Source organism: Takifugu flavidus, chromosome 15 (genome assembly GCF_003711565.1).
Source record: "Takifugu flavidus isolate HTHZ2018 chromosome 15, ASM371156v2, whole genome shotgun sequence".
Classification (NCBI taxonomy): domain Eukaryota; kingdom Metazoa; phylum Chordata; class Actinopteri; order Tetraodontiformes; family Tetraodontidae; genus Takifugu; species Takifugu flavidus.
Window position 1 is genome coordinate 14,596,499 of NC_079534.1, and position 27,195 is coordinate 14,623,693.

General features: G+C 51.0%; 1 protein-coding gene across 1 annotated transcript in view; it reads right to left on the reverse strand.

The window, feature by feature from the left end:
* The window catches only part of kmt2cb (lysine (K)-specific methyltransferase 2Cb), a 42,100-nt gene that overhangs the window by 4,382 nt on the left and 10,523 nt on the right, over window positions 1-27,195 (reverse strand). The window contains 45 exon segments of the mRNA XM_057057742.1: window positions 36-149; window positions 582-715; window positions 817-1,075; window positions 1,527-1,663; window positions 1,740-1,918; window positions 2,065-2,212; window positions 2,429-2,558; window positions 2,640-2,804; window positions 3,751-3,942; window positions 4,031-5,645; window positions 5,647-5,678; window positions 5,864-6,096; window positions 6,176-6,236; window positions 6,357-6,423; window positions 6,584-6,695; window positions 6,782-8,346; window positions 8,439-8,574; window positions 8,662-8,746; window positions 9,204-11,129; window positions 11,361-11,567; window positions 12,093-12,166; window positions 12,612-12,847; window positions 12,936-13,080; window positions 13,172-13,321; window positions 13,456-13,488; window positions 13,578-13,718; window positions 14,312-14,359; window positions 14,604-14,696; window positions 15,036-15,228; window positions 16,177-16,307; window positions 16,384-16,509; window positions 16,725-16,844; window positions 17,671-17,883; window positions 17,980-18,051; window positions 18,137-18,243; window positions 18,323-18,487; window positions 18,768-18,949; window positions 19,037-19,141; window positions 19,400-19,504; window positions 19,728-19,844; window positions 20,533-20,655; window positions 22,011-22,729; window positions 22,894-22,965; window positions 25,632-25,975; window positions 26,069-26,244. Coding sequence (XP_056913722.1) covers window positions 36-149; window positions 582-715; window positions 817-1,075; window positions 1,527-1,663; window positions 1,740-1,918; window positions 2,065-2,212; window positions 2,429-2,558; window positions 2,640-2,804; window positions 3,751-3,942; window positions 4,031-5,645; window positions 5,647-5,678; window positions 5,864-6,096; window positions 6,176-6,236; window positions 6,357-6,423; window positions 6,584-6,695; window positions 6,782-8,346; window positions 8,439-8,574; window positions 8,662-8,746; window positions 9,204-11,129; window positions 11,361-11,567; window positions 12,093-12,166; window positions 12,612-12,847; window positions 12,936-13,080; window positions 13,172-13,321; window positions 13,456-13,488; window positions 13,578-13,718; window positions 14,312-14,359; window positions 14,604-14,696; window positions 15,036-15,228; window positions 16,177-16,307; window positions 16,384-16,509; window positions 16,725-16,844; window positions 17,671-17,883; window positions 17,980-18,051; window positions 18,137-18,243; window positions 18,323-18,487; window positions 18,768-18,949; window positions 19,037-19,141; window positions 19,400-19,504; window positions 19,728-19,844; window positions 20,533-20,655; window positions 22,011-22,729; window positions 22,894-22,965; window positions 25,632-25,975; window positions 26,069-26,244 — 11,487 coding nt within the window.

The window sequence follows — 27,195 nt, forward strand, 5'->3', positions numbered from 1 at the left end:
CCATGAGCCCGGGTTTATCTGTGTGTCCTACACACCTTTGTCTCCACGGATGATCGGGACTGCAGGGCAGATGAGGAACAGTAGAGAAGGAAGCAGCTGTGGCTGCAGAACACCAGGTTTTCCTCCGATTTTAAACGGACGCCTGATTCCTAAGAAGACAAATCAGTAGTTCCAAGAGACGGAGTGAGAGCTTTGTGGAGGGCCGGAGCTCCACCGACATGTAAAAAACAACTTATGAAATAAACATCAGAAACATTTAAACAGCCCAAATATGCTGGAGTTAAAGGCTACGCTGCTTAGCCTGGTAAGTGATCCTAAATAGATTTAACACCAGCAGGCAGGATTTACATAATCGCAGCAGAATCGCAGCAGAATCGCAGCAGAATCGCTGTGGCGTGTGCACGCGCACGTGTCCCAGCCTTGAGGCGTAGAGGAGATAATATATTCCTGAATGTCTGGGCATCGAGGAACGACACCTGGTGACCCTACTCAAACTATGAGACGTGAAATAGTCGTTGGGTCTAATAGGAGTAGCTGACCTGTTTATCATTTGAAATGCTCAAACCAGATGAATTGGATACCTTGATGTGGACGGGCAGATCTTTGGTGGATTTCTGCACCCCGTTTCCCAGAACCACCACCTTACAGTGGCAGCACCAGTGAGGTTTACACCCAGGGCTGGCAGGAATCCTCTCATCCCGCCCTCGACCTAAACCTGCAGCAGCAGCCAAAGGAAAGGTCTCTTAAACGTTAATGCTGGAACATGTGTCAACACGTTCCACGTCTTCAGGTGGAGCTCTTATGGCTGCTTCTCACCTGCTCTGTTCAGATGGAACGGGAAGTTATGTGCTTGCTGCTGCATCAGCTCATGTCCCCCACTGGACCGCATCATGTGTCCCGGCCGTATGTGAAGTCCTCCGTTGTCTCGTTGTCCGTGGTACAGCATCGGGGCGTGAGACTCCATGCCTTGAGGGCCCACTCTTGGCCCCCTGTCTGGGGTGCTGCTGACCTCGTAGCTACTGGGGATCTTGACCGACAGCAGGTCTGAAATGGCTGCCACGACCCCTGTGATGTTCTGTAAGAGCAGACGGATGAAACATATCAGTGGTATTACGATGGAGTCATGTCATCGTATAATGCCTCGTAAACGTGCACATCTAAAGCTTTTCTGCTACGCTGCACACACTAGATTATTGATCGGACCGTTACCACCTTCCTAAATCTTGGCTTGCAGCTGCTTCCCTGTGATGCAGAGTGACGAATCACGTTCATGTAATGTACAGACACAAATACAGTCAGTGGACGTTACTGATGACCTCGCTTTTGTTTTTTTTAATGTACATGCTAACGCTAAGCAGCCCCACGCTGACACAGGACACCGGCGGTACCCTGGCATCCACAGGGATGAAGGTCGCTACATCCTTGTCAGGCAGATGTTGACGGGAAATCCATTCTTGGGGCTTCCTTCTGACTATCTGGGGTCAGACAGTGAAGTGGGATATTTTAAGACAAAGCAGCACCCCCACCTCTGCTGCAGCCGGTCTCAGTGTGATGGCCACAGACACCAGCCCTTGTCTGGACTCAGTAGACATGGAACCAAAGGGGTGGCCCAGGAACAGGGAAGAAGGCTCCGTTTTAATATCCTGCAATTTGATTGCTGAACCTGGAGAAGAAAATGAGAAGGATGATCACTTCTCCACCTCTGTAGCAAGACTAGGCTCTCCGAATGCTGCGTTTACCTTTCCCATCGGCTGCAGGAAGCATGGGGAGGACAGGAGATTGGCAGGGGGACGGCATTTCCTCCTTCACCAGCGACAGGTCCGGGTAGCGGCTAATCTCCATGCCAAACACACTCTCAGGTGATGAGGATGGAACAAAACTGTCAGGCGTGTCTCTGTCCTTGCAAGGCTCCTGTCTGCTGTTGTCAAGTCAAGATAGAGACAGAGACCTCGGTCGAAACTGCTCAAGTCATATCGACCATCCGGAGATGGCGGCTTGAATCGTTCATTTCGGGATATTACGACGCTGGAGCAGCATGAAGTGAGAGTGAAATGCAGCCGTTACCTGAGCTCTTCCTGGTTGTTGTGAGGAGGCGTGGGAAGGGAGGCCGGCACATCCACTGTTTTGGGTCCCTGCGCGATGGCGCGAGCAAGAAGGTCTTCCTCAGTTCTAAAAGGGACGTGAAGCGGTTTTGGAACCAGACCTTTGGACACTGTAGGAAAGAGAGGCGTTAATGGCAGTGCACACCCTCTCTAATGCTCATCCACATCTGATTCCTGCAGCTGCTGCAGAATGTCAAAGGTCGCTCGGTACACGTTGTGTTCCCGATGAACCAGAACCTGAACGGATCCACAACGTTTCCTGGGGACACGACTCAACGTGCGTGAAGAACCAGACGTGCGAAGGATGAAGCTTAAGGAAAACTTGCCCATGGCAGCAGCTTTGTTGGCCAGCTCTTCCGTTGTGGCAAACCCGTTGATCATTTTCTGCTGGTTCACAGGTGGTGGGGTGGGGGGCAGGGAGGCCGGTGGCGTTGGGGGGTTGCTCAGGTTACTTTGCTGAAGGAACAACGCACCGTCTCAGAACATCATGCCACGGACAAGTCGGCTTATCCAGTTACTAAAGTCAGCGCGTCTTACCTTGTAGGCTAGCTGGGAGTAATAGTCAGAGACTCCGTCTAAGGAGGCGCTGCCGAAGCTACCGGAGAGAAGGTTCTCGCCGTTGAGCTGGCCACTGCCGTAGGGAGCGAAGTGGGCAAAGTTTACCCCGATCAATGGCTCCATGAGGGGCAGGAGAGACAGTTGCTGTGTCAGGAGAAGAAAAAGAAAATCAGAAATAGAGCAATGAATGAAACACAAATTAAACTATTGTTCCTGTCCCCGATCCGAGGACGGGATGGGAAATCCTGGTCCATGGAGGGCGGCGCTGCAGCAACATGCCTGGGGACGTGCGGCAGGACGCCACAAACCAGGCTGCTGCCACTCAGGCAAAGACGGAGCCCACCAACGCCAACGTGAATAAAAAAGCTGCTCGAGGACGGCAAAACGTCAGGAAGATCACGGCCCAAATACCGGAATTCATAGGGAAGCACGAGCAGGACAACAGCATTGTTCTGCAGAACTGTGCACCAGCAGGTGGTGCAATAAGTGTGAGGCAATAGTGACACATGGATCTGTCCTTTGTTCCATTAATAACTCAGACAAACATCCAGGGACAACGCGGGTGTGCTCACGTTTGCTGGAATTCCAAAGTATCGAAGCGAGACTCACAAATACTCAAAATGTGATGGGGCACCCCAATAAAATGTGCATGTTCACACACAAAGCACAAAGAAAACAACAAACGCCACAAAATCTAAACTCACAATTGTTAAAAATCGACCATAAAGTGAGTAGCGTTCGGTTACACCAGGACACATGGATGAAAAATGAGCTGAACAGTTATTTTCCACATCAAAATCATCATAAATAAGTTCTAAACTCTGGACGACCAGAAAAAGCAGCATCTAATCATCAACCTCTAAATTTACAGTGCAGCAAAATTCGGCACAGCAGCAACATCAGATCACCAATATTTGGGAATTTTTGGAAAATCCCCTCGAATCTGATGATTAATGATAAATAAACATGCAGGTGCTCCTCCAGTGGAGCATTTGCTAACGACTCCATGTAAAAGGCGATGAATTATTCAGATATTGAGATGTGATGCAGATCTGAATCTCCAATCATTCCCTCCCCAACACAAATGTACCTGCTTGATCTGGGTCATGACGGAGTCGGAGCCGGGATGCATCAGCTGCTTCTCTTCGCCGTCCTTCTTCCTCTTCTTGTAGCGTGAAGCGGGCTTCTCTCCTCCTTTCTGAGACCTTTTGTTCCTCCCTTTCTTCTTTTCCTGGTCAGACAGCAAAGGTCCGGGGAAGTCCGGGGTGCCATCCGAGCATGCCTGGACACGAGATTGACGAGTTGCATCAAAAAAATGAACATTTGAATGACGTGACGAGGTTTGTGGCCTTCAGATAAGCCCCACTGACCCCATTGCTGTCCATTGAGCTTTGCCTCAGCAGGGATTTGCAGTCTGCTGGATCCTCCTCCTCAGACCTCTGGCTCTCCTCTGACCTCTGTTGGGAAATGCCAGGAGGTGGGGTGCTCTTGTTCTTCAGAAGGTGCTTCAGTAACTCATTGCCAGCCTCTCCTTTGTTTGGACTTTGTCCAGCAGAGAAAGGTGATCCGCTCCCTTTATTACCCTCCTCCTTCACAGAGCTCATGTCTGAAGCAAGATGGCCTTCTCGTGGTCCATGACACTCCGAGACGTCCATCTGTTCCAACTTGATGTTGTTAAGGATGCTGTCGTGGTCCTGGGCTCTGGCGGCGTCTCCTGAGGATCCAGACTGACCTCCAGAAAGCTGCCTCTCCAACTCTGAGTGACTCGGAGTAGAAGATCCCAACAGTGGAGATCTGGACAAGTCCTGCTCACTGAACAGGTGGGCGTTCCTGGTGGGGGTGGAGGAGGTGTCCGAGACACAAGGCGTGAGGGGGGCTGTGAGGTCAGAGTGTGGAGTTGAAGGAGTCTTGATGGAATCGGCATCGTCGTCTTTCTTCTTCTTGCGATTTCTCTTATTCTTCCCCTTCTCGTCCGGGATGATGTTGGAGTACAGTTGGATCAGAGACTGCCCCGAGCCCGGGAAGTTAGAAGGCAAGGGTGTCGACGTGTCGCCTCCAAATGGTGGGCCCTCACCAGGCATCTGAAGCAACATCCCAGGCCCACTGACCTGACGGGATCTAGGCTGGGTGTGAGGGAAATTAGCAGCCTGGAGAGCAGGGGCATCAGGCCCAAAGCCGTGCCCCATGTCACGGGGCATCAGTCCATTCCCAACGACGGCTCTCCTCTCGCCCTGCATGCACGTTCCTGGTGGCGAACCTATTCCAGGCTGCATGCCGTGTTGCTGGGGGAACATTGGTCCTGGGTGCTGCTGTTGCTGCATGGCGGGCCTCTGAGGCTGCATAAAGTCTTGGGGCAGGTCGGAGTTGAAAAAGGGCATTTGACTGAGTGGGGCCATGCCGCCGTCTGCTCCCATCATCCCTTGCTGCTCCATTTCCATGCGGTGTTTCAGGGCTCTCTGGCGTTCGATTTCCTGCATGAGCTGCACGCGCTGCCTCTCCTGCTGCTCCCGAAGCCTCTCTCTTCTCTCCCGCTCCTGGAACCCTTCGCTGAACGGGTTGTTGTCATCAAACTTCACCGGGCCCGTCTGCATATGTTTCATGCCGACCGGTGGAGCCTGCGGGGCCTGGGGATCCACAGGCATCTGTGGGTGTGGGGGCATGTTACCCATGGGTAACGGATGAGGCTGACCCGGGTTTCCCACAGCTACCTGCTGTTGGGGCATTATAGGCGGCATTCCTGGGCCACCCATGGGCACGGGGGCACCAGGATGCCAACCAGGCGGGGGGTTCGGCATACAAGGGGCATTTGCTTGGCCTGGATGAAGTGGCATTTGCATCATGGTATTCACGGGGGGTTGGACCAACTGTGGTCTCCCAGGGACCATGGGTGGGCCCCCGGGCACCATGCCGGCAGGTCCAGGCACAGGGTGCATCCCAGACATGATGGGAGTCATGCATGACTTATTCTGCTCACCTGTATATCTATAGCTCGGCGTGCTCTTTCTGCTGTTTACGGATCTGCAAGGAAGGGAACGTTGACAAAACGTGAGCTTTCGGAACGTTTTAGCTATATCACTCGCAATCAGTACAGTTGGAAAAGATAAAGCAGCACTGTTGTCCGTCCTGTTCTGCTATTTGGGTGGACAGAGACAGAGACAGAGACAGAACGTCCTCAACGCAGACAGCAGATGTGGACCAGTTACCTGCTCCAGTTGTTTCTGCACGACACCCTGCTGCTCTGTAACATGCTTGAGCTGCTCAGCATCTTCCTCAGGGAACTCTCTGCCCGCCTTCTTGGCTGTTCTTTGTTTGGCAGACAGAGCTTTCTTTGACTTTCTGTGAGCTCCGATCTTTTCTTCCAGAAACTTCTGCTGCATTTGAAGTAGTTGCTGGGTCTCTTGGAGCCATTCTTCATATTGAGCCCGCTGAGCATTATCTGAAAGGAGGAAAAAAATAAGGATTTTATTCGCAATCTTGACAGCATTTAATGTAAGAGAAGCTGGGAACAAACTTACTGCCGAATCCCGGCCCAAAGTTGGGAGGATTTGGTCGTGAAACCTGCGTCAACTTTCCATCCTGAATGTAATAAAGTGCACGATCACATACATGCAGCCGACAGCGTTTCGTTAGGGTTAGGGTTAGTACTGTACTGTAAAACTGTAAAACACTGCGAGAGTGGACAAATAACTCAGATACCTGTCCCACAACCTGTGGAGGGAGCGGGGTGCTTTCCGGACAAGGTGGAGCAGGACCAGGAGGAATTCTGCAACCAAGCGGTTCAGATGTCGTTAGGCTGCCATTAAAACTCCAACTGTTACGCAATATCATTGTTTAATAGTGCCACAATGACAGGATTTGTGATATTTGAATTTCCTCTTTGGGAAAGTTACTTTTATATGACTTTCTTCAATATGTTTGTTTACCTGTTCATGACCAATGGGGCCATTCCCATGTTGTTCTGAACCATGACTTTGTTGATTCCTTTGAGGGCCACCATTTTAGCCTTCATGATGGGGTCAGTGATGGCATCAAAATCTGCACGTGACAAGCCATGTCCATGAGAAAAGACACACCTTAAACACGACACTCTCCAGCAGACAGCGGCGCTCTGAATTATTTACCGATGTTAGGGAAGAAGGAGTCGCTGGAGCGTTGTCGTATCATGGCCTGCATCTGTCTCTGCTGCTGCTGCTCCTGCCTCTCCTGGTCCAGAAGGTCCTGCAGCAGAAGTGGCTGCTCCTCCAACAGAAGTGGACGGTGTTGGCTGTTCTGGCCCATTGCCTGGTTTAATGCTGTCTGCTGGGCCGGGGTCAGACTGCTCTGGTCCACTCCCGGAGCCAGTGCGGCCTGGTGGTCCGCTCCAAAAGCGGCCATAGAAGATTCTCCTGCGCTGGCGGCGTCGGCCAGTGTTTGAGCCATGACCATTCCAGGATTACACTGTGTGTCGACGGCTTGGTTCTGCTGGGTCAGGAGGTTAGCTCCCTGACTGACAGATTCCAATATTGGATTTAATGATTGCTCTTCAGGCTGCTGCTTAATGAGTAAGCTCGACAAAACCGGAGTGGCGCAGGAGAGCGCCCCCTGCTGGTTTGAGGTTACGGCGTTTCCGGCAGCATGGTGTTCGCCAACCGCTGCGGCTTTCTGACAGTCTTTGACTTCTGTTTTAATTTCTGGACCAGGTGCCACTGACCCAGAGTCCTGAGCCCCAGGAGCTTCCAGTTTGACCTGAGCAGGGGGCTGCGCCTCCGGCTGCACCAGTAAGGAACCCGAGGTTGAAGCCTCCGCACCAGCGCTCTGGGTTTTGATGTCCGCGGTGTCGGCGTTATCGTCGATCGGGTCGCTGAGATCCAGCTCCTCATTGAACATATCTTTCTTGATATCATCAAGGTCGGGGTCTGTGTAGGCTATGATGTCAAACTTCCCAGATGTTAAGAAGTCATCCAGGTGCAAGTCGTTTGTCTCCAAGTCTAAATCTTTCCCATCATCAGGATCCAAATTCAGGTTTTCCAAGTCAGCATCCACCAGGTCTTTCACTTCTACGTCTTCGAGATCTTTGACAGCCGATTCTTCTGCATCCAGTTTCTCTTCCACGGCTTCGCCGCTGGTGACCGAGACGTTCTCCATCTGCCCAACGGGAGGCACAGCCAGAACCACCGAGGCCGGCATGTTCTGGGTTTCATTGGAGGCCGGCTGACTCATGGATCTCATCAACGGAGACTGCTTGTTATCGCCGTTTCCTGGCATTTGGGCGTGCTGATGGAGACTGTCCATGCTGCCGGACCGTTGCACGTGCCCGGCCTGGCCGACCATGGGGTCGACCATCCGGAGCCCTTGATTTAAAGGGAACCTTGAATCAGGCACACCTGGAAATCCCGGCGGCCTCTGAACGTGCATGTTAAGATCGATGTTTCCTGGCATGGCAGCAGGTGGGAAGGGCAAGCGCGGCCTGTTCTCCGCCGCTCTGTGTCGCAGTTCGATGAAGGTCTGGCCCATTATGTTGTGCTGTTGGACCGGCACACCGTGGGCTGAGAAGTGCTGAGGAATCCCCATGGAGTTGCCTCCTAAACCCTTCGCCATTTCGGCCGGCATGGGCCGTCTCATCTGAGGAGGGACATCTGGCACCGGGTGTGGCCCACGCTGAAAGAACTCCTGAGGGCCGTGGGGTCCAAGAGGTGGGAATGCCACTCTTAAATGGAAAGAATCATATAAATGCGGAGAGTTTAGTGGCGTTCTAAAGTACAGAACTCCTGATGTAAAGTGCAATGATACAATACATACCTTGGTCCCGGATGTCTCAAATTTGGATCTCCAGGAATCAGGCCCCGGGGCACTTGACCGTCGTTAGGAAAAGGGAATCGCTGATCACCCGGAAAAGGTCCAGGAAAGCGCATTGGACCTCTCATGGGTCCCTGTCCTGGATAAGGAGGAGGAGGTCGGTTGAACATTTCCCCTTGTTGCACATTAGCTTCCTGGGGCCAGGCTCGTGCTCCAGTTAGATTACCAGCAAGGTCCTGAGGTCCCCTCTCCTGACGGATTGCACTCCTCTGTTGCTGCTGCTTGAGGATTAGTTCTCTAATCCGTTGCCTCTGTTAACACAAGAATAAGCACAGACATTTGATTGATTATTACAGTTACTTTTGGGAAGTTTTCTGTTCATTCTGGCCAACATATTCCCCAGTGGAGGCCAAAGCTCGCTCTTTACCCCAACTCCACGTTTAGCTTTCATGTACCACAATTAGGCACGCAGCTCTTAACAACATGATTATTATTACCGCCCCCCCCAAAAATGTATATCTCATGTTAATCAGTTCATGAATTACAGGTTGTTAATTACCTAATTTGATGAGAAAAGGACAAAATCGACATGAATCCACACAATAGTTCCATGTTTTACACACACACCCACACACACACACCATCTTTTGCTGTTTTAAAAAGTTCTCTAAATGTTTTTCTGCTACTTATGTAGAAAAACTAAAGATTTCTCTGTGTTCTGCGGCATCAGGACAATATATTAAGCCTTAAACATAAACGTTCCCGTACCTGTCTGAGTCTCTCCTCGCTCTCAGCCAGAGAAACACTCTGAGCCTCGGAGGGAGCACCAGGCATTTGTGAGGTGGACAGTTGGCCTGAGGCTTGTGGGACCGTTCCACTGCTCCGGACGCCCGACTGATCTTTCATTTCCACTTTCTCCGTTGACTGTGGGCAGTGGGTCATGGAGGTTTGTTCAAAAGGGTCATGGCCAGGTGTCTGGCCAGGTCTCCTGGAGGGCGACTGAGTGAACCCATCTTCTGAAATATTAGGGTGTTTAGGGGTTTGGGAGCCTGGGTGGGGAAAAGGCTCTTGAAGCCTGCCTTGGGGTGAAGAAAAAGGATCCTGGCTTCCTATCGGTCCTAATCGTGGTCCCTGTCCAGGACGTGGAGTTCCAGGAGGCTGCGCATATGGGTCATTAGGCATCGGTCTTTGGGCTCCCGGCTGGGAAAACATGTCACTGCCATCCGACCTTGATGGGCCACTGCTACTACCAAATGGTTCTATTGGCCCTCTCTGGCTCCCCGGGGACTTGGAATATCTCTCTCCAACAGAGGGTCTCGGGGTACCTGGTGGTTGAGCGTAAGGGTCCATTGAATGGGAAGGTGACATTCTTTGTCCCGGGTGAGCCTGGTGGGAGAACTGATTCATCCCAGTAGGACGAGGAGTCGAAGGAGCCTGCGAGTAAGGGTCCGAAGACGGGCTAGGGTTCGAAGGTTGTCCGTAGCTGTCGTGGGGACGTGGGGTTCCAGGAGCCCGCGCGAAGGACTCAAAAATGGGAGGTTGGGAACCAGGCTCGTTTGTGGACCGACTGCCTGGAGACTGGGAAGGTTGGGCAAAGGGATCATACGTGAAATGATCAGGCCTGGGAGTGGAAGGTGCATGAGCATAAGGGTTCCTGGACATCTGATTGACTGGTCCTGGCTGGGCAAACGGGTGCACCTGAGGGTGATGCTGTCCTAGCCTCGGAGGACTGGTGAAGTTGTCGTTTCCCGATGGTCTTGGTGTGTGAGGAGAATGCGCGTAAGGGTCATTTTGGTGATTCTGGGAGAACCTCTCGGCAGAATGAGCACCTGGGCGGCTGAAGGCATCCTGAGTCTGGGGAGGGGGCATTGGAGTTTTGAACAGGGGGACTGAGCCCGCTTCGTTGCTTCCGGGAATCGGTGCCAGCAATGGCCTTGAGTAAGGGTCGGACAAGATCATCCTATTCTGGGCCATCCGCTGATAAGCTTCATTTCTGATCATAGGCCTTGAGTAGGGGTCTCTGCCCGGAGAACCCATCGGGGGCCGTCCCTGTGCAGCCTGACTGACCCTGGGGGGACCAATGGCTTTCAGGAACGGGTCGATCTCACTAGTTGGCCTCGGGGTGTCTGGCGGTTTGGCATAAGGGTCACTGCTCATAGATGTTGGCGAGCCAAACGACTCATGAGCAGGAGAAGGCCTCCCTCTGTCCTGGTGTTCCATTACAGCAGAGGGGGATTTACCAGATTCAATGGGTATCCTGCGACAGGTGTTTGGCCCAATATTTGGTGGTCTTGGTGTCCCAACCATTTTAGCATACGGGTCCCATGGAGAAGAGGGTCTGGACCCAGAGGATCCGGGTGAAAATACCTGGGGGGACTGAGGCTGGGAGGAAGGGCCAGACGGAGGAGGAGGAGGAGGTCGTAAGAAGACGTCCTCTGGAGGACACTGGGTGGGCGTGCCCGGCAGCTGCGGCCTCACAAACCCTTCTTTAGAGTTGTGCTGCTGCATGGGGGACATGCTCCCATTGCTGGGCTGGGAGGCTGGGCTCTGGCTCCCGCTGTTACTGCCGTTCCCTTCCGACTGGCTGTTGCCCTGCTGCTGCTGCTGCTGCTGCTGAAGTTGCTCGTTTTTAACCTGCTCCAGTTTCTGAGTCGCCTCAATTTTGGCCAACTGTTTGCTTTTCTGCCTCATTTGCTGCGGAAAAGGAACAATGGAAAGTAGAATTAGACATTCAAAAGGATGGGATATATATCAGTCAAGTCATGCCAAAAATGAACCGGACCTACTAACCACCAATGTCATCAGGGTTAATGTTGAGGATAGTGCAGCTGATTATGGAGTTTTACTAAACCACCACTTCTTAGCTGTCTTAATATAAAGTGGACCTGCCGCTGCATTGCCTGGCTTCATTGCATACACTCTTACCTGTCTAAACTTCCACTCTTGTTCATGCTCTGACTCTTTTGGTTTCAAAGGGTCTTTAAACAGCAGTTCTGTGTCTAGTGGTATGTTGGGATCAAACACCTCAGGGGGCTGCTGCTGCTGCTGCTGAAGGTGGTGCCTCTTCATCGTTTCATTCGACATCTGGACTTTGTTGATGCGCAGGGCTGCTCGGTTATCCCTTGCCTTTTGCTAAACAGCAATCAAAAAACACATTAAACAAGACGGGAAATGGAAGAGATGAACAACGTGTAGGTTTCAGCTCACTGGCATCGAGGGTGAGGCTGGAAGGTTTATGCTTTCTCTGCCTATTTAACATAGCAAGACCAGGAATTACTGGCAGTTCCTCACTCAACCACGTAAATACAGCAACCAAAAAGCCTGACGAATATAGTTACAGCCACAAGAAAATCTTGTGAAATATTTACTGAACGCTGTGCTATCGTGAGATTATTTCCTTATTGGTGGGACCGTGTGCTTCGCCAGACAAAGCGAATAACCCCGACTGTCACTGGCAACGCTCGCACTGTTGCCATCTGGAGCAGATAACTACGTCCAGCGTGCTGAGTGTTGCACACACCTGGATCAGCCTTCATAATGAGGGCCAATCAAACGGCTGATGACTGGCTGATAAAGACGGAGATCTTTAAAGTGCCAGCTGATCAGATCAGAGCAGCGTGGAGCTGAACAAAGGGCTACTTTAGCGAGTGATCTTACCACATATGGAGCCCTGTCTTGAGAGCTAGCTTTCCTCCAAAGTTTTGCAATTTGCTTTACTCTTGTAGACCAGTCTGTGAAAAGAATGAAATGTGTTGTCATGACAACCAGCTCACAATGTATTTCAGCAGAAGATATTTAATCATTTTAACACTCTAATTTCTAAAGAATTTTACCAAAAAAGAAAGAAAAAAAAAGAAAGTTCTCTTTCATTTATTCAGACACTTCAGCCTTGACGAGGAAACGCCGACTGGCAACGGTTTGCAGATATCGAACCATATCACACAAACGTGGTGGAAAATGAAATGTCCTGTCCATGGCAGCGCCCAGTGAGCAACGGCTACTGCTTCACATACCCACTGACCTTATCTGAACAGCTTTTTAAGTGACAATCGCAGCCAAGAGGTGCTGAGAGCTTTCCTTTGCAAAAGTGTAAATTTGGTGGACTCCACATTTCATTTCCTTAGAAAGAACAGCACTTACAAGAAGCAAAAATCTGTTTCTCTGCAATACACAAACCTGGATATTCGTCTTTTAAGTTGGGAAAATTGACATTGGTGTATAAAACAGGTGCGACAGTGGCGAGCTCTCCGAGCGTCTCCTCTTTTTCCCATTTGAGTGTACTCCTCTGGGCATTGGACATGGCTTCAGTCTCTCCCTCAGGCAGTGGTCCAGGTGGGGCAGGCCCGGGGCCATGGGCAGAGGGGGGCCATGGCCCCACTGCTTCTTTAGGCATTTGATTAAACTTTTTGTCCCTATAACAACAAAGATAACTCAGCTCCATCTCATGCATAAAAAAAAAGAGATAATTAAACATTCACATTGGACAGCACAGTCCGGTACCTTGGATTGTCAGTGAAAGGCATTCGGTTAAGGGGGGGGAAATTGTCGGGCATACAGGGACCTGCTCCTTGATTTGTAGGAAACCGTTGTTGGTTTGGTCCCATCAAACCATTTATCATCGGCATCCGTGGAAACATGGGGTTTCCTTGGTGGGAATTAAAAAGGACAGGTTTGGAAAAGGTTCCCAAAGCCAGCAGATCAATGTCAAGTGTCCTCTCCGGAGTGGAGAGAGGTACCTGTGTTGGGGTGAGGCATTCTAGCGCCAGGTGTGGTGGGAAAGGGCCCTGGACCCTGGGGGTGAGGCACCTGTGGTGGTGGAGGCGGGTGGTTGGTGCTGGGACTGAGGACAGCGGTGAAGAGATCCTCCACATCTTTGCCCCCCAACTCTGTAACACAGGAAATGCACAACTTTAACACAATCGACTCAGCAACAAAATAAATACACTAGTTCAATAAATGGGGAAGAAATGCATCCCAAGTAGCCAAAGACGGGTATGAATGGAAAGGCGGATCTACAAACCTGGAATTTTGTGGAGCTTGCTGAGAATTGACTCTAAAAAACAAAACATAATTTATATGACTTAGCTTCTAAAATTATCCTGTAAATAAGATAAATACTCCTGTCTGGGGCGTCACACTGACCATCAGTGACCATCTTGTCCAACTCGGGGCTAAGAATGCCGTCCAGGGGCTCCTCCGGCAGGGATCGAGGGGTCCTCCGGCCCATTTGAGATGGGGGCACCACTGAAGAACTGTCTGTCAGAGGTCCAATGTCCAGCCCAGCTGAGGAAATACGCAACAAGGTAGAAAATATCATAAATACCCTTTGGTGCAAACAGCCCACGGAGCTCAGCTCTCTTGAGGTTCCTGTTTGTTAGTGTCGTAGGAACAGTGGAGAGACGAGACAGGTCATAGCGCTTCTCAGCACAAGTATAACGACATGTTAATGACACCAACGTCCTGTTTCCTTTAAGAGGAAGCCAGATCACCTCAGTCTTTAAATCTCTGCTAAAACACACGACAACACCCGTGGAAATAATCAGAGCTCCATTAGCACTGGCAGATTTCATCTCTGATAGACGCTCGTTACATTAAAAGACTTCAGATACGTTTCCTGCATCACGTCAAAACAAATGGTTTGCAAATTGAGACTAAAATAAGACGTCAAAGTTCTAAAAGAGTGACAAAGAGTGAGACACCATATGCTTTTGACAGAAGACTGGGTTAGGGAAGCACCAAGCAATCCGTGTTAAAACAATCGGAAAAGGCCGAAGGACAGAATGAAGCAGCTTTTATCCATTCAAAGCTCAACACACGCACAGCGAGAGAGGAAGAATGCACTAAAGCGAGGGATTAGTAGGCCAGAGCACCCTTACCAAAAGGAGGAGGTGAGCTGTCAACCTGGAAGGGGCAAAAATCAAGACCTACAAGAACCCAAAACCAGATAAAATGATTGAAATAACTGTGATGACAGAAACAAAAAGCACAACACGGTTCAGACGATGCCAACAAAAGATAAAATCAGGGGGTTGAAATAAAGGTACTGCTAAAAAATGTGAGCAAAAGAAATCATTTAAAGGTGAAAGCATTGTGCACGTGGTGTCCGAGGACATTAGCGACCCACAGCTGGGTGACCTTTAAGCTGCTTGTGAGATACGTATCACGCACCAGAGTCAGCGCTCGGCTTTCCCAGCATTCCCAAGATGTCTGGATCAGTGTTCAGAACATCGGAAAGATCAACTAATGGTTCTTCAGATGGCTCTGTAGATGAAGAAGAAATAAAAAGGGGGGAAAAAAAGGGAAAAGAAAGCCAAACCGTCATAAATGATAAATGATGATGTTAAATGGACATGATAATATGATACGGAACCATTGTTGGATGATGTAGAAAGGGCTTGGTAATGGTGACAATGCTTCACGGTCTTATTTGCCCCTTTTTTATCGTTTATGCTTATCGTGCGTTGTGTATTGTTGAACACAACAGGCTTTGTCCTCGTAGTTACATCTGCTAAAACACCGTGCACGTTTCTAATCACGTGAGCTGCGTTGGTAGGGAGCGCAGGTCACCCCGGGGATCCAGTGGCCAGCTGATATACGTACGTCCTGCAGCAGGTCTGGTGGGGAGGGCAGCTGTGGAGGCGCTGAGCAGAGGGTCTGAGGAAGGGTCCAGGAATGTGGAGGCAGAATATTTCCTCTCCACTTGGCTTTGGCCCTCTTCCAGCAAGCCCGTCTCTACTCCTTGATGTCTGCTCTGCTTGCTTTTGTCCAGCAGATCTTTTCCAAAAAATGCCTCCTAAACACAAAAAGACAAAACATTGGGCGAAGGCACGGTTTCCCAGCCAAGACCAGTCGGCTCTCCACAACCGCAGCAGGGCCAGACAATAAATCACCTCCTCTCCTGTTCATATCGCTGATCAAAGTCAGTGTTCCAGCTCAATGCTAGTGGAGGTGTCATTTAAATACGCACACAAACATACCCCCCCCCCCCCCCGAGAGCTGCACAAACAGAATAAAGGGTGCTCCCCGGGGACCTGTGCAAAGCTCTGAAGCCCTTATTTGTGCGCTAGCCTCATTTTCCAGCATCTTCCACCAGCCCAAACATTTAGACCTAAAAGTAATCTGCTATTCTTTATCGCACAACAGACGTTAAAAGCCCGTTGTGCTGCGATTTCTATAATTAATGAAGAGTACTTGGACCCTGGGCTTCAGCGTAACGCCCCCACAGTGCTGCTATTAAGAGCAACACTGACAGCTGTCAGTGGTTTAATGCACATCAGAGGTCTGTGCTGCGTCCACAAAGGGGGACAGTGATGACGGGTGGTTAAAGCCTCTCAGCCAGTTAAAATGGATTCAGAACCCTTCTAATGTGCACGGGCAGGCGCGAGCGTGCTCTGTGGTGGGATTATCTAGACCGTGCCCTCTTCTGAAACAGCTCCGTGCACCACAATGCTTTCAAGACCGTGTGCCGTGCACCCCCCACCCTCCCTGGGGTGAGGTTCAAACACGTTTTAGGAAGACTTGGCATGACAACGCCAGACAACGAGACACACGTTGGGCGTAATTTTAAAAAGCAGCTAAAATATTGCACTTGAAATATTCAATAAGTTGCATCTATCGTGGAAAATTTAAGAGCAACAGCAGACAGGCGGAATTCTACGGCAATTAAAGAGTCCATTAATCCATTAGAGCCATTAAAGCCCTGGATTGCTGCCCAGACCTTGCTGTGCCAGGGGCGACAGACCTGCAGGTAGGTTGGAAAAGCTTCCTCCAGTTTGGTTTTCTTCTTTCTGTAGCGCTTCTTTATCTTCTCAGGGACCTCTGGTCCTGGAGGCAGCTCGTCCACCGGCGTATCGGGCAGCGTCTCGGACCATCCTACAGATAACAGGACAACAGACGGGTCAGGATTACAGAGTACACACCAATGATGCACACGTGGCCCAACACGAACCCTCATCTTTCCCAGCAGGAATCTCCGACATGGAGCCAGAAGAATCCTTTCTGCAGAGGGACCGTTTGGCCTTGCTCGGACCTTGACCAGGACGGTTCCTCTGGCGAACCATGAACCCCCCAATTCCTGAAAGCAATCAATCAATCATTCATGTATTAGCAATAAGTCCATAAAAAGACTTTAAACATCTGGTTTTATAAGAGATATAGACGATTCTAGACGTATAAAGTCCTGGATAAAAGCCTTTGAAAATGACAGAGCTGCAGATTCAAGCATGTAGTGCACAAATGTGCTTTGGTTCACGCTTCAAGGAAGCTGTCTCCTTCAATCAGGTGCCTTACCCGGCCGGTACGGTTTCCTCTTTCTCTTCTTGCCATTGTCCGCCCCCTTGGAGTCGTCCTCCACAGGCTCTCGTTCGAGGCTCGAGTCAGACTTCACCTCACACTCCAGGAGCTCTGCCTCTGCCAAAGGTACAGCCCCCCCACGGTTACCAGCCCCGAAGGAAAGAAAAGAGCCAGCAACACTCAGAAGGCTTCGTAGCAAGTGTTCACGCAAAACTGTTATTTGGTGCAGGGAGACCTGGAATAAACGTGCACAGCAGCCCCCCCAGAAGTTCTACTGAGCCCCAGAAATACTGTAAATACTGTAAAGGGAGCCGTCACAGTCCCGTGGAGGGTGCTTCAGAATTAACAGCAGACCTATGGACACATCCTTGCCCCCCCCCCCCCCCCCCAAATATAGGGATCCAACAGACCAATATAGGGATCCACAGACCAATATAGGATCCAACAGACCAATATAGGGATCCAACAGGCCAATATAGGGATCCAACAGGCCAATATAGGGATCCAACAGACCAATATAGGGATCCAACAGGCCACTATAGGGATCCAACAGGCCACTATAGGGATCCAACAGACCAATATAGGGATCCAACAGACCAATATAGGGATCCAACAGACCAATATAGGGATCCAATAGACCAATATAGGGATCCAACAGACCAATATAGGGATCCAACAGGCCAATATAGGGATCCAACAGGCCAATATAGGGATCCAACAGCCAATATAGGGATCCAATAGGCCAATATGGGGATCCAACAGACCATATAGGGATCCAACAGGCCAATATGGGGATCCAATAGGCCAATATGGGGATCCAACAGACCAATATAGGGATCCAACAGACCAATATAGGGATCCAAAAGGCCAATATAGGGATCCAACAGGCCAATATAGGGATCCAACAGACCAATATAGGATCCAGTGTGATGGCCTAAAGTACCTCTGTTGTCCTCCATGTCTTCATCGCGAGAATGCTCTGAGGGGGGATCGAGCGGGGCCTGAAGCACCGCCACGCTGTTCTGGTTGATGATCTTCAGCTTCAGCTTTGGTTTGGGTTTCCTGCGGCGTGACGCTGTAGCAGAGAGGCTCTGCAGCTGGCAAAGGCCGGACTCGGTCAGGCAGACGCCATCTTGGGTGTAAGTCCTGGACAGGTCTGGACATATTGGGTGGTATCGTCAGGAATATAACTGTCAGTTAACGGAAAACGACCCCTGAAGGAGGAGCACTATTTCTGAAGCAGCCAACTTACCCATCTCTTTAGCCTTTGTGAAGATTTGGGTCATCACCTGGGGGTCAATGACGTCTCTGGCCTTGGCCACGACTGCAGCAGCAGAGGAGGAGAGGAGTCAAAACACTGACACAGGCGCCTCACACACCAGTCTAGCTGGAGAATAACTGCCCCACACCTTTCGTGCTCTTGAAGGTCCGACACATTGTGCAGTTGAAGCCATTTTCTGCAGCTTTTTCCACATCTTCCTCCGAGTGGAGGCTCTGGCAAGATGCATGGAACCACCTGAGGGTGGGAGGACAGCAGTCGTGTTACCGGCGTGCACACAGACAGGCAGCGGCGCGTGTGGAGGGACGGCGCCCACCTGTCGCACTGACGACACTGCAGAATGGTGGTGCCCTCGCTGTAGTCCACCAGGCAGATGGGACACGTCACCAGGCTGGCACAGGGGGCACACTGGGTGTAATTCTTCTGCCACTCACACCTCAGGCCCGGGGTGGTGGCACCACACTGGGTGCAGGTCACACACCTGCAGGGTGGACGGCAGAGGTCATTCCACCAGGTTTCATCAAAAAAGTGGGACTTAGTGGAAGTCAATGCTCATCAAAGCTGAATAAAACGGGTATTTTGCAGCCATACATCGTTTAGAACACGTGCTGGAGATTCCAAACAAGCACGATTTCATTTTTAACCAACAGCTGATGAGGAATTTAACAGACTAGTTCAATTAAACGAAGTCTACTTCAAACGAAGTGAGTCTAAATAAGAACGTTTGATTTATAATTGGAGTGACGCAATCCCACGCTCACCATTTGCACTTCCAGCTGTCTTTGGGAACGTTCTGCAGGGGAGGGTCCAGGCAGTAGGTGTGATAGCTGATGTCACAGTCGTCACAGAGCAGCAGCCGACCTGGGTCTGTGGCCTGCCCACAGGCTTCACACACCGTGCACTCCAGGCAGCGCCAGCCTTTACTCAGCACCACCTTGTTGATCTGTGAGGGCAGCCGTCAGGGGTTTATCCGCTGCTCTATTTTTGATTCCTACCCACCATACGACGCACAACTCAAACATAAATGTACCTTGATGCCTACGCAGTATGGATGGTAGCACTGGCCGCACTGGGCACAGGCCAACAGACGGCCCTCTGCACCGAGGCCGAAGCTTCCACAGACCACACACATGTCCTAAAGAAGAACACTTCATTCGTGACCTCACTCCACAAAGGCAGGACACTTATACCGTTAGTTGGTGTTTCACCGGGAAGTACAATTCAGTTTGGTATGTTCAAAATTCCTTTAACTTTTCATTCATTTAAGGATTAAGGAATGGCACCGAGAAAATAGTTCCCCGGCGACCGTCTGCTCTACAGCCAAGCTACATTCTGCACGTTCACTTTGGCAGGTTTTAATGCTGAAAAAACACATGTAAGCATTTACAAACACCTGTTTGAGGGTGAAATTGTCATTGCTGGAGAATATGACCACTGTGTTGTGCATGGCGTTCTCCTCCTCCTCCTTGACCGGGTACGGTGTTTCTATTGTGATGACCTGTATTTAAAAGAGAAGAGGAAAACAGGTCTGTATCTTCAAATAAAAGTCCCTCACAAATTGTGCCTCCCTTCCAGTTCATTCTTTCATTAGCAGGAACACCGTTCACAATTAATTAGTCATGTCTTCAGCTGCAGGCCAAAACAAGCACAGCCTTTTAGGAAGTCTGATATTTGCCAAAGACGTCCAGAATTTCAGATGTCATGCAAGTGACAGCTCGTACCCCAGGATTGATGCTGGCATTTGCACCGTTCTTGCCTCTGGCCCGACCACGCCCAGCTCTGCCCGACAGTCCTGCCCCTCTGGGTCGCCTCCTCCCAGGGAAGCCTGAGCCTCGGCCCTGCAGGAGCAGGAAAGGAAGATGAACTATCCGACACCGAACGCAGGGCCATGGATGCAACGGCCACCCCCGTGTTCTAGAGTTCCTCTTTATTCGCAGGTTGACCAGCTCAACAAGGCAGAGATCTTAAAAAGGTCATGCAGAGCATGAATATGGTGGCACGTTGTCAGCAGAGATCAAAATATCATCAATAACTATCAATCAATAACACTGGTGACGTGGAATTCAGCTGAAAATGAGCTCTGGCAGTGTTGCACACCCTTGATAGACTCGCTGCACAGAGATGTTCAACATAGGTGGAGCCCTGCTGCAGCACAACATCTAACCCTCAAGACGCTTTCAGCCAGGCCTGTCGCCATGGCAACCAAGTGCATAGACTTTTCACAATATCAAAAAGAGGGGAAAACAAAGAGACACGGCAGGGCTGTGCTGACAAAAGAGGACAGTTTGACTTTGTTAAAACACGCATCCAAATCATTTGTTAGCTCCTAATACGCTACTTCAGCCCGAGTGACAGGGTGAACTAAAATAACGATGACTTCACTTGAACGCCACGGTTAACTTTATTGTTGTGGAGGGTGGTTGACAGTGACTTTGAGGAAGACTCGGAGGGCGCGTGTCACTCGGGCAAAGAGGCCAACAGGAGGCAGCTGCTGCCCTCCTGTCTCCGATGAGCCACATTATTTACCACTCTGATGCTCCAGCCGGGGCTGCCAGAGGACTGCCTCGTCTTTTGGACATCCCACCCCTCTGGCTGGTCTGGTGACCAAGACAAGGGGGAGCTCACACTGCTATGGGGACTCCATGCACCCTAGGTAAGGGAGGGTGGGTGAGAGTGAGAGAAAGGGAGGGAGTAGAGGGTGACAAAATGCAGCAACTTAAAAACAAAGCCAGCTCAGAAAAAATAAACATATCAAGAAAGATGTTAAGAGAGATGTGGTGAGCTTGAAATGCCTTTTGGGCTGAACGTGATAGTCCACAGCGTTAGGAAGCACCCGACATGCCAAAACAGAAAGCAAGAATCTGCTCTTAAAGTGCAATACAGCGAGCCGTCATGCACGTGTCATGCACGTGTCACACGTTGGAGACAATATTAAGGAACACAACTGTGCACGAGGCATTCTCTGCACAACTGGCCAGGTCATCTCAGCGTGAAAGCCTGTCTGTTGTTGACAGGAGGAAGTGCCGAGGGCCGACAGCACGCAGGGATGCATCAAGGGAAAAGAGTCGAGCGGAAAAGCAAAGTGGCAAATAAAAACTAATGGATGGAGAGCACCCGCGTTCTGTAGCAAACTCATCTTACAGGGAGGGAATGACGTCACGTGTGGACATGAACACGGAATAGCTGCAGCCTGGCGTTGGTTCATGCATGGTTGGGGTATAAGCAGCAGGTACATCAGCCCCGGTCAGCTCATGCACTGGGGATCGGCAGCCCCTCGTGCTGCCATGTTTATCTACGTGCAGTAAATATATAAAAACTGTAACGTTCTATAAATCGAGATGCATCGTTGCCTCCAACCATTCCAGTCTCAACCAAACAGGAAGCCTGGTGTTGAACAAATCCACCTTGGACTGATCCCATCACAGTGGTTAGTGACAAGACGAGGAGAAGACGGGCCCAAAGCATCTTCACTGATTATTCACGTCTGCTCACTAAAGGGGCCACTTGTGATCACTTTCTACTGGTACCGTGGCCTCATGCACAGTGATGACACTGTGTATAATAGTGCAGCATGCATGGAGTAGAAGAACCAACACTGCCCTCTGAACGCTTCGTGTTCTCACACGTCAGGACAGCTTGGCTACAACCTTCATCAGAGAGACGAGCCTCGTGAGTTAGAAGAGACTGAGCATGATTCAGTGTCTCTGGGTCACACAGAACAAGTGAGGTTCACCCAGGAAAAGCCCCACATTTATTAAAGAACCAGGAACCTGAGATCCAGTCACAGGGGGTTACAGGAGACAGGCGGGGAGGCACAACAAGATGTAAAACATATCTGCTCGAAGATGATTGGATTGTAAGGTGGAAGGGGCCCGAGAAGACACCAAGGATCGACCTGCACTCACGCGGGATTACGACTCGGGCGGGGTGTGTAAAGAAAGCGGAGAGAAGCTTAGAAACGTGAAGCAAATTAGCGGAGCTCTGTGAGACGGCGAGGAACCCACCTGCTTGACCCGTGGCCTCCCAGGGGAGAACTTCCTCTTGGTGATGGCTGGCTTTCCCATTCCAATTTTAGGGGGAAGGGGTATAAGTGTGGTGGTTGGCACTGCGCTGCTATGGTCGCCCAGCAAAGGTCGGCTCTGAGCCTGGAGCAGCTCCCTGGGAGTGGCCCCTCGGCCCAGGGGGGAGGAGTGACACGGAAAGGAGATCATTTCTGCTAATCTTTCCACGGATGTCTTCAGTGGCCTCTCCTCCGAAGACAGGTTGGACAGTGACACACTGGGCTTGATGTCTTGAACGGTGGACTTCTCCTCTGATTTACAGGATCCAGATCCTAAGGCTTTACCAGACTCTGAAAGGTTCCTGTAAAAAGCCCCCTCAACCTTTTCCTTGAGAAATTCTTTCTGAACGCCTTCCATGAAAGAACCGCCGACATCATCGGCTTTCAAAGGCGCAGATAATGACACCTCCATTGGTTGCTCTGTGCACGGTCCTGACGTAGTACTTGGTTCTTTGGTGGTTGGGATGATGGCCTTACTATCCTTTGTGCTGAAAATGACCAGACCCTCTGCAGAGCAGACCTCTGTCTTTGCTGGCTTGACTGATGTGGCATCCTGTGTAGGTGGTGACTCCAGAGAGGGCCCGACTGGAAAGGACTCGGGTTCCTGCTTGGGGGCCACTGCAGATGTGGACGTCTCCGTGGAGGTACTTGCTGCTCTTGTGTCTGCATGAAGAAAGGCAGCTGTTCAGGTCTGAAGCGCTACATTACGCCCCATCACTCACACAGTTCACTTATACACCTTCCGGGTCTCGAACCGAGAACCCTCTGCTTCTCAGCCCAGTCTTAATTCTAGTAAACTATGTGGATGATGTCGAACAAACACAAACCTGTTTTAAATTCTGCTGGGCTTTCACTGACTGGAGTAGGCTCCCTCTCGAGGTCTAATCCCGCCGAGACATCTGGAACACAACGTTAAAGAGATATCACGTTATGTACTTAACAATTATCTGGATTTTAGGAGATGCAACAACATTCTGAAGACATCCCCTCTTCCTTCCCCCTCTCTCGGTGCTTATCTCTACGCCCACAAAGCTGTTACTATCGCGTTCAGACAATCTGTGGGGATCCCTCCTGGTCGGTGGACTGCTGGTCTGTGTAAGCGCCTGAACATTTACCATCATGAATATTGGTCATTTTTACAACTGAAGGCTCCCAGATAATCCTCTTCCCTGTATCCAGCTGGCTTCTTTAAGTGTCGGCCACACGGCCACTACAGTGTTAAAGAGCACAAACAATCCATTTTTACTACTAACTTACTTTTGTTTTAGACATGTCAATACATTTAGCCCATCTAGCATGAATAGTAGCCCTCATTCCAGGCAAAAGGGCTCCCATACATCAAGGCATTATTCCACCTAGCAGCCTCTTAATGAGGGGCCCACCATTTCAGCCCACCGGTTCCCATGTCACACTGTTTCTGATACACGCATGCACCTGCTAAGCATCTCTGCCAGGGAAGGGGGTTGCCCTGGCAACCGACATCCCAGGGTCTGTGTGCTCTGAGCTCATGACTGTGCAGCTTGCAGGTGCTCATCCGGTGCCGATGCCAAAAAGTCAATTAGGATATGAGCCTCAGACCGTCTCAAGCCTTCAACTATTGAGCGGGCTCAACACACGTACTCATTCACACTCGCTTCCTACAACTCCTACAGTTAAAGAGCGAAAGATGGAGCTGAATACAGAGCTTTCATTAACACTTGGGGGGCCTAAGCCGGGCCTAACTCCATTCACAGGTTTGCTCTCAGCCACAACTGGCAGCTGAGCGACGACACGTCTGCTATTAAGCCCTGAGTGGGGACCGGTCGTGACCAGTCGTGACCAGTCGTGACGGGTGATGAAGAGGTCTGGATCATGTCTTTAATCAGGGCAGGCACATGAAAATATGTTCGCAGTGTCAAGCCGAGCACAAATATCCAAAAACAAAATTTCATTTGTATTCCTGGAGCCCGTCTATCAACACCGATCCAACCAACAGCTGGAGGAAATCAGAGGGTCTCCTTTGACACGAGCAACTAAACTTGTGGTTCTCTAAATCAATAAAAGTATTTTGTGGCTAATTTATATTACCTGGACAGAAAGGTTAGAGCACAAGAGGCCTGTTGGACTAAAGTAAAGCAAACTGACATCTGATATGCAGGCAAACGTATTAATGAAGCAGCGAAAGCATAAACCACCTGTTTGATGTATTCAAGAGCACATCTGTGAAAAAAGAAAGAAACACACAGCCTTTCCAGATGTGGAGATGCAGGTCCACGGGAAAAAGCTGGTACCAGCACATTTATATGGTGGAGAAGGTGGAACTGTGGGAATCATGGATGAGCCAACGGAGCTGATGGAAGGGTTAGTAGGGAAGGCAGTCTCTCTGGGAGAGTGTGGTGGAGACAGTGGGGGCAGTGGGGGTTCCTGAAGCTTCTCCACGGGGCTGAAGCGCTGCACTGAAGCACAGGGATGAAGCACGGGGCTGAAGCGCGGGGCTGAAGCGCTGCACTGAAGCGCTGCGCTGAAGCACGGGGCCGAAGCGCTGCGCTGAAGCACGGGGCCGAAGCGCTGCACTGAAGCACGGGGCCGAAGCGCTGCACTGAAGCGCTGCACTGAAGCACGGGGCTGAAGCACGGGGCCGAAGCGCTGCACTGAAGCACGGGGCTGAAGCGCTGCACTGAAGCACGGGGCTGAAGCGCTGCACTGAAGCGCTGCACTGAAGCACGGGGCTGAAGCGCTGCACTGAAGCGCTGCACTGAAGCGCGGGGCTGAAGCGCTGCACTGAAGCGCTGCACTGAAGCACGGGGCTGAAGCGCTGCACTGAAGCACGGGGCCGAAGCGCTGCACTGAAGCACTGCACTGAAGCACGGGGCTGAAGCGCTGCACTGAAGCGCTGCACTGAAGCGCGGGGCCGAAGCGCTGCACTGAAGCACGGGGCTGAAGCGCTGCACTGAAGCACGGGGCTGAAGCGCTGCACTGAAGCACGGGGCTGAAGCGCGGGGCTGAAGCGCGGGGCTGAAGCGCGGGGCTGAAGCGCTGCACTGAAGCACGGGGCTGAAGCACGGGGCTGAAGCGCGGGGCTGAAGCGCGGGGCTGAAGCAGAGGTAAGGCAGCAGGCAATGACACTTTGAATATTAACACAGCTGCAAAAATGCTGGAAGTTCCACCAAAAACTGATTATTTGATGTTTCCATAGAAAAACAGAATCATGTAAAATCCTTTGGCTCCAATTTCACATTGACAGGATGGAGAGTTTCACAACCTGAGACAACACTGGCACAGGTCTGTCTGAGGCACCGTCTCCTTCACCTGGACCGCAGCTCGTAGTTATTAGTTATCAGTACTAGTTATTAGTTAGCACACTGGACTTCAGAACTACAGTTTCACAGTAAAGCTCTTTAGTCTGTCACTAGTAGAAGAGTGTTGAATGAAGAAGATTCTTAATCAAAGGAAATCGTCTGCAACACCTGAAATGCAACTTTGTTTGGCCCAAACTACCAAACTCCCGCGGAGCTCCAAGCATGTGACAAACCCCATAATGCAGCTAGAATGCTGCAAGACCAGAGCCACTGGAGGAAACACCCACCAGGCTTTGAGGCTGACGTGTCCAGCTCCTCCTCCTGGACGGCGGCCTGAGCAGGCTCTGGGTCCGAGTGCGTTGGAACGGCGAGTAACTGGGGTTTGGGGTCGTTGTGCATTTGGGGGGGCGGCTGCGTGCCAAACTCAAGGTCTGTGTGCTTTTTGGCCGGCTGCTGGTCGGTCTCAGGGTCCGTGTGCATGGAGGCGGGCTGAGAGGTGAGCTCTGGGCCTGCGTCCACGTCCTCCGTCTGCTCCGCAGCAGGACACCGACAGCTGGAACAAACGTAGTCTTCTCTGGGGTGGATTTCTGCTCGGCCCGAGTGCTGACGCTCACACTCCAGGTGTAACCATCTGAATGAAGAACGCAGGAAGGTTGTGTCGGGGTGTGACGTAAGCAGATCGTTTGGGTCTGACACACAGAAGCAGATTATTCCTTTGTCTTACCGTTTACAAATGTGGCACAAGAGGAGATCTTTTTGATGCTCAGGGTCCAGAGTGCAGGCACACACCGGGCAGCACAGAGCAGGGTCCTGGTTCTGGACGCAGATCTCACACAGCAGGCTTGTGTGATGCCACTGCTTGCTGCTCCGCGTTCCACACTGAACACACACTCTGCAGTTCTAAAGAGCAAAAATAGTCTTTTTTTATTAGTGCGACCCTGAAAATCCACTCCAATAAATGCAATTTTCTGAGGTACTGGACTTGGGCAGTAAATTAAGGATCTTTTTATATTGTTTTTACAGAAACAGATATTCATTTAGAGCAAAAAGACTCATTCACATGGGTGGAAATACTCATGACAGTGCAACTGAGGCCTTAAAGACTTGGCTATGTGAGTCATTTTAGAAGCATGAGAAGCACAAACCACGACAGGGAGAGAAGCCCCCAGCGTGCACGCATTTGAACGCAGGCTCTATCCCACATTTCCTTGTAACGCAGCAAATGTCACAGAGACAAAATGGGGGTTCCAGATCCTCAATTCAAGCGATCATCAGCATGCATGGGCACTACTGGTTCACAACGAGCCAAGATTAATTTTGAGGGTCACCAAAACCAGCACCAGCTGCAGCCACAGCAGCAGCAACAGCCACAGCAGCACCAGCTGCAGCTGCAGCAGCAACAGTAGCAGCAGCCACAGTAGCAGCAGCAGCACCAGCTGCAGCCACAACACCAGCTGCAGCAGCAACAGTAGCAGCAGCAGCAGTAGCTGCAGCCACAGCAGCAGCAGCAGCACCAGCAGCAGCCACAGCAGCAGCAGCTGCAGCAGCAGCACCAGCTGCAGCAGCAGCAGCAACAGTAGCAGCAGCAGCTGCAGCAGCAGCACCAGCTGCAGCAGCAGCACCAGCTGCAGTAGCAGCAGCAACAGCAGCAGCAGCAGCTGCAGCCACAGCAGCAGCAGCAACAGTAGCAGCAGCAGTAGCAGCAGTAGCTGCAGCCACAGCAGCAGCAGCACAGCTGCAGCAGCACCAGCAGCAGCCACAGCAGCAGCAGCTGCAGCCACAGCAGCAGCAGCTGCAGCAGCAGCAACAGTAGCAGCAGCAGCAGCAGCAGCAACAGTAGCAGCAGCAGTA